General features: G+C 55.7%; 1 protein-coding gene across 1 annotated transcript; it reads right to left on the bottom strand.

The window, feature by feature from the left end:
- Positions 1-1,307: 1,307 nt before the first annotated feature.
- cunh17orf67 (chromosome unknown C17orf67 homolog) lies at positions 1,308-3,358 on the bottom strand. Its single transcript, XM_078537745.1, has 3 exons — positions 3,039-3,358; positions 1,790-1,890; positions 1,308-1,449 (listed from the first exon to the last, which is right to left on the bottom strand). Exons 1-3 carry the CDS (start codon positions 3,091-3,093, stop codon positions 1,333-1,335), a joined length of 273 nt encoding a protein of 90 aa, XP_078393871.1. The 5' UTR covers positions 3,094-3,358; the 3' UTR covers positions 1,308-1,332.
- Between the last annotated feature and the right edge of the window lie 3,500 nt (positions 3,359-6,858).

Raw genomic sequence — 6,858 nt, 5'->3', positions numbered from 1 at the left:
CTTTCCTGCCTTCTCCCCTTAACTCTTGATTCCCTTACTGATTAAAAATCTGTCTATCTCAGCCTTAAATATACTTCACGATCCAGCCTCTACAGTCCTCTGTGGTAAAGAATTCCAAAGATTCACTACCCTCTGAGAGAAGAAATTCCTCTTCATCTCGGTTTTAAATGAGTGACCCCTTACTCTGAGATTATGCCCTCTGGTCCCAGACTCTCCCACAAGGGGAAACAGCCTCTCAGCATCTACCCTGTCAAGGCCCCTAAGAATCTTATATGTTTCAATAAGGTCACCTCTCATTCTTCTAAACTCCAGTGAATACGGGTCCCACCTACTCGATCCCTCCTCATAAGAAAATCCCTCCATCCCCGGGATCAACCTAGTGAACCTTCTCTGGACTGCCTCCAATGCCATTATATCTTTCCTTAGATAAAGGGACCAAAACTGTCCATAGTATTCTAGGTGTGGTCTAACTAGTGCTTTGTATAGTTTTAGCAAGGCTTCCCTATTTTTATACTCCTTCCCTTTGAAATAAAGACTAACATTCCATTTGCCTTCCCTATTCCCTGTTTAAGGAAGGGATAAGTATTGGCCAGGGCACTGGGGAAAACGCCCCTGCTCTTCTTCAAAATAGCGGCTATGGGATCTTTTACATCCACTTCAGAGAGTGGACAGGCAGGACCTTGGTTTAACCTCTTGCCCAAGAAACAGCACCTCTAACTGTGCAGTACTCCCTCAGTACTACACTGGGAGTGCCAGCCTTGGGTTTTATGCCCCAGTCCTGGAGTGGGGCTTGAACCCACGACCTACTGAGTCAGAAGTGAGGGGAGCTGCCTACTGGGCCACGGCTGACACTGAAAGTAGGAATAAACAGGTCCTTGTCAGGTTGGCAGGTACTGAATAGTGGAGTGCCACCGGGATCAGTGCTGGGGCCTCAGGTATTTACAATCTGTATGAACGAGTTAGATGAAGAGAGAGAGAGTAATATGTTGATAGAATTAGCTGGAAAAGTAAATGGTGTCGGGAACACGATGAGACTGCAAGTGGATATGGACAGGTTAAGTGCAGAACAATATGTCATTTGGAATATAATACAGGGAAATGTTGAGTTATCCATTTTGGAAGGAAAAATAGAAACACAGAATCTGTTTTAAATGGTGAGAGACTATTTAGGCTGTCCTTGTACAGGAAACACAGAAAGTGAAGCTGCAGGTACAGAAAGTAAATGATATATCAACCTCCAACTCAGGCTCTCTCAGCTGGTGTGTACGTGAAAGGGAGAGATGTGAGGGATGCAGTTTGGTGGCATTACCTGAGGGAAAAAGCAAGGTTCACTTAGACTGGGTGGACCCAGTTCCTGTTACAGTGAGGTTTACAGTGAGGATTCAGCCAGTGTTCATAAAACTGCTCCTCCGATCGTCTCTCCAGCGTCTGAAGGTAGATCAGGTATTCCTGTGTTTATAAAATAAATGGTATATGAGTTAATGATGTTAACAGGAGCTTTGTAGACTAACTTTCTGCAATCTGCTGTTCATTGCAGCTCGAGAGTCCGACTGCTAACGGTGCCCAATCACATGTGGTGACTGAATATTCAAGAGAGAGGGAAAACCAGCACTGAGGGACAGTGAGCACATCCCACAGGACTTCACACCATCCACTGGGCTGGGTCTCTCACAATGAGACCCCAGACCCAACACCAGCCTCACCCCATTAAAGAACTGTGTCTCTTTGCGAACTGGTTAAATGCAGTTGCCTGCAGCATGAACTGAGTCAATTAGAATAAACCATATACCCTCATGGGCTCATCAGGGAATCCTGCTTTGGGTACTGTGCCACTCCGTTTGGTCCGCAGAAGCTGTTTGGCGTCCTTCTCGGTTAGAATTGGGGACGTGTCTGAGAAAATAAAAGATGGTTTCATGAATTGACTGAATGAGCTGCCCTGGGCTCTGTGTGATCCATGTTCATTAAGGAATTCATTCTGCGGTGTAATGTACAATGTGCCCTTTCATTTCTGTCAATCCCAGGATGAGATCTCGGGTTACAGAGCAGTCTGCAGACTCACGAAGCAGATGAATTATAATAAACATTTAGAAATGGAGAATGAAATCAGAAAGCACTGTAGCAGAGGCTGGGGAGGGAGACACATTAAACCCATAAAAAACCAAACACTGGCCTGAATTTTGAGAGGGATAGAACTGAAAAGCAGAGAAGTGATGTAAAACTTGTACAGAACCTTGGTCAGATCACACTTAGATCACACTCAATAGTTCTGGTCTCAATAATATAAAAAGCTCAAAGACACTGGAGAAGATGCAAAAAAGATTTTCTAGAATGTTCCCAGGACTGCCAACAGGGAAGGGTGAACAGGCTGGCTCTTCTCTCTTGAAAGACCTAATAAAATCCTTAAAATTATAAAAGAGTTTGATAGGGTAGACGTAGGGATGTTTCCAACTGCGGGGAGACTAGAACTGGGAGGCTATAAATAAGATAGTCACTAATAAGTCAGGAGAAATGTACCCAGAGAGTGGGGAGAATGTGGAGCTCGCTCCCACAGGGAGTGGTTGAGGTGTATAGGATAGATACATTTAAGGGGGGAGCTGGTTAAACACACGAGGGAGAAAGGAATAGAAGAATAAAGTGATAGATGAAGAGGGATGGGAGGAGGCTCGTGTGGAGCAGAAACACCAGCCGGAGCAGCCGGGTCAAATGGCCAGTTTCTGTGGTGTATATTTTCGGTTTCTCTATGTAAGGTCCACTCAGTCTCAGAAAGGGGAGAAGTCAAGTTACGGTTTGGATCTTTGTTCAGGAATTTGAGTCACAGGATAGAGCAACAGGCTTTGTTATAGCAACAATTCAGAAAGCATTCCCATAACATTTACTGAAAAAGAACTCTGATTCCTATCAGTGGGACCCACCTTCTTATACACCCAGATTCATGCAGAAAATATGCAAATGTCATTTATTTACATTCTGCAATATTTGAAATATTTTTGTTATATTTTGACTGAAACTGCAGTAATTTTCTGAATTAGACGATTTACCTGCGAGGAGGGTTAGCCAGGCTAAGCATAGCCAGAAGATCACAAACCGTCCCATTCTATGTACACCGTGCCCTTGGTGTGTCTATCTGCGCTCCTTTCCACACCCTGCGAGCCCGACAACGATACACACTATAACTCTCCACGTCACCTGTGTGCTGTTTTCATAACATCTGCTTATTTGGCAGATGTTAAGGGACCCAGCTGGGAAGCTTCAGTCAATCAGTCAGTGTGTGTGTCAGTGTGTGTTTGTGTGCGTGTCAGTCAGTGTGTGTGTGTCAGAGTGTGTGTGTGTCAGAGTGTGTGTGTGTGTCAGTGTGTGTGTGTGTCAGTGTGTGTGTTTGTCAGTGTGTGTGTGTGTCAGTGTGTGTGTGTTTGTCAGTGTGTGTGTGTCAGAGTGTGTGTGTGTGTGTCAGAGTGTGTGTGTGTTTGTCAGTGTGTGTGTGTCAGAGTGTGTGTTTGTCAGTGTGTGTGTGTGTCAGAGTGTGTGTGTCAGAGTGTGTGTGTGTCAGAGTGTGTGTGTGTGTTTGTCAGTGTGTGTGTCAGAGTGTGTGTGTGTGTGTCAGAGTGTGTGTATGTTTGTCAGTGTGTGTGTGTGTCAGAGTGTGTGTGTGTGTCAGTGTGTGTGTTTGTCAGTGTGTGTGTGTCAGAGTGTGTGTGTGTGTCAGTGTGTGTGTTTGTCAGTGTGTGTGTCAGAGTGTGTGTGTGTGTGTCAGAGTGTGTGTGTGTTTGTCAGTGTGTGTGTGTCAGAGTGTGTGTGTGTGTCAGTGTGTGTGTTTGTCAGTGTGTGTGTCAGAGTGTGTGTGTGTCAGTGTGTGTGTGTGTTTGTCAGTGTGTGTGTCAGAGTGTGTGTGTGTGTGTCAGAGTGTGTGTGTGTTTGTCAGTGTGTGTGTGTCAGAGTGTGTGTTTGTCAGTGTGTGTGTGTGTCAGAGTGTGTGTGTCAGAGTGTGTGTGTGTCAGAGTGTGTGTGTGTGTTTGTCAGTGTGTGTGTCAGAGTGTGTGTGTGTGTGTGTGTCAGAGTGTGTGTGTGTCAGAGTGTGTGTGTGTCAGAGTGTGTGTGTGTGTGTGTCAGAGTGTGTGTGTGTGTGTGTCAGTGTGTGTGTGTTTGTCAGAGTGTGTGTGTGTGTGTCAGAGTCTGTGTTTGTCAGAGTGTGTGTGTTTGTCAGTGTGTGGGTCAGAGTGTGTGTGTGTCAGAGTGTGTGTCAGTGTGTGTGTGTGTGTGTCAGAGTGTGTGTCAGTGTGTGTGTTTGTCAGAGTGTGTGTGTGCCGGTGTGTGTGTGTGTCAGAGTGTGTGTGTTGCGTTTGTGTTGCGTGTGTGCGTTGCATGTGTGCGCACGTGTGTTGCGTGTGTGTGTGAGGGAGAGAGAGAGAGAGAAACTCTCCTATCACTGAGCCTCCTCATCAACTGTCTCACTGCAGGAATAGTTCTCTCCCCTGAGACAAGTAAACCCAGGGACAGAAAGAAATCTCATCCATTCATCAGCAGAATCCCAATCCAGCCAGTTCCTCAGATCTATACACAATGAATCTTTATTCTGTTCCAGCCGCCATAAAATCAATAACAAACTATCTGATGCCAACATCAGAATCAACATTACAGAGCATGGATTGCAGGTAAGCAGAGTATTCCCTGTAGTAATAATGTTGGGCGGCTTGGTGGGGTGGGAGATGGAGGGGGATGGGGGGGTGGGAGCAGGAGGGGGATGGGGGGGGTGGGAGCAGGGGGGGATGGGGGGGGTGGGAGCAGGGAGGGGGATGGGGGGGTGGGAGCAGGGAGGGGGATGGGGGGGGTGGGAGCAGGGGGGGGTGGGAGCAGGGAGGGGGATGGGGGGGGTGGGAGCAGGGAGGGGGATGGGGGGGGTGGGAGCAGGGAGGGGGATGGGGGGGGTGGGAGCAGGGAGGGGGATGGGGGGGGTGGGAGCAGGGAGGGGGATGGGGGGGGTGGGAGCAGGGAGGGGGATGGGGGGGGTGGGAGCAGGGAGGGGGATGGGGGGGGTGGGAGCAGGGAGGGGGATGGGGGGGGTGGGAGCAGGGAGGGGGATGGGGGGGGTGGGAGCAGGGAGGGGGATGGGGGGGGTGGGAGCAGGGAGGGGGATGGGGGGGGTGGGAGCAGGGAGGGGGATGGGGGGGAGGGGGATGGGGGGGTGGGAGCAGGGGGGGGATGGGGGGGGTGGGAGCAGGGAGGGGGATGGGGGGGTGGGAGCAGGGAGGGGGATGGGGGGGGTGGGAGCAGGGAGGGGGATGGGGGGGTGGGAGCAGGGAGGGGGATGGGGGGGGTGGGAGCAGGGAGGGGGATGGGGGGGGTGGGAGCAGGGAGGGGGATGGGGGGGGTGGGAGCAGGGAGGGGGATGGGGGGGGTGAGAGCAGGGAGGGGGATGGGGGGGGTGGGAGCAGGGAGGGGGATGGGGGGGGTGGGAGCAGGGAGGGGGATGGGGGGGTGGGAGCAGGGAGGGGGATGGGGGGGGTGGGAGCAGGGAGGGGGATGGGGGGGGTGGGAGCAGGGAGGGGGATGGGGGGGAGGGGGATGGGGGGGTGGGAGCAGGGGGGGGATGGGAGCAGGGAGAGGGATGGGGGGGGTGGGAGCAGGGAGGGGGATGGGGGGGGTGGGAGCAGGGAGGGGGATGGGGGGGTGGGAGCAGGGAGGGGGATGGGGGGGTGGGAGCAGGGAGGGGGATGGGGGGGGTGGGAGCAGGGAGGGGGATGGGGGGGTGGGAGCAGAGAGGGGGATGGGGGGGTGGGAGCAGGGAGGGGGATGGGGGGGGTGGGAGCAGGGAGGGGGATGGGGGGGGTGGGAGCAGGGAGGGGGATGGGGGGGGTGGGAGCAGGGAGGGGGATGGGGGGGGTGGGAGCAGGGAGGGGGATGGGGGGGGTGGGAGCAGGGAGGGGGATGGGGTGGGAGCAGGGGGGGGGGATGGGGGGGAGCAGGGGGGGGATGGGGGGGTGGGAGCAGGGAGGGGGATGGGGGGGGAGAGCAGGGAGGGGGATGGGGGGGTGGGAGCAGGGAGGGGGATGGGGGTGGGAGCAGGGAGGGGGATGGGGGGAGCAGGGAGGGGGATGGGGGGGAGCAGGGAGGGGGATGGGGGGGTGGGAGCAGGGGGGGGGATGGGGGGGTGGGAGCAGGGAGGGGGATGGGGGGGAGCAGGGAGGGGGATGGGGGGGAGCAGGGAGGGGGATGGGGGGGTGGGAGCAGGGAGGGGGATGGGGGGGGTGGGAGCAGGGAGGGGGATGGGGGGGGTGGGAGCAGGGAGGGGGATGGGGTGGGAGCAGGGGGGGATGGGGGGGGGGAGCAGGGGGGGATGGGAGCAGGGAGGGGGATGGGGGGGAGCAGGGAGGGGGATGGGGGGGGAGCAGGGAGGGGGATGGGGGGGAGCAGGGAGGGGGATGGGGGGGGAGCAGGGAGGGGGATGGGGGGGAGCAGGGAGGGGGATGGGGGGGGAGAGCAGGGAGGGGGATGGGGGGGTGGGAGCAGGGAGGGGGATGGGGGTGGGAGCAGGGAGGGGGATGGGGGGGGAGCAGGGAGGGGGATGGGGGGGAGCAGGGAGGGGGATGGGGGGGAGCAGGGAGGGGGATGGGGGGGAGCAGGGAGGGGGATGGGGGGGAGCAGGGAGGGGGATGGGGGGGAGCAGGGAGGGGGATGGGGGGGGAGCAGGGAGGGGTGGGGGGGGGAGCAGGGGGGGGGAGAGCAGGGAGGGGGATGGGGGGGTGGGAGCAGGGAGGGGGATGGGGGGGAGAGCAGGGGGAGAGCGGGGGGGGGGGAAGAGCAGGGGGGGGGGGGGAGAGCGGGGGGGGGGGGGAGAGCGGGGGGGGGGGGGGAGAGCAGGGG

Source organism: Cetorhinus maximus, unplaced genomic scaffold (genome assembly GCF_964194155.1).
Source record: "Cetorhinus maximus unplaced genomic scaffold, sCetMax3.hap1.1 HAP1_SCAFFOLD_2925, whole genome shotgun sequence".
Classification (NCBI taxonomy): domain Eukaryota; kingdom Metazoa; phylum Chordata; class Chondrichthyes; order Lamniformes; family Cetorhinidae; genus Cetorhinus; species Cetorhinus maximus.
Note: the sequence above shows the minus strand (reverse complement) of the source record. Positions and strands in the feature narration are given on the sequence as shown.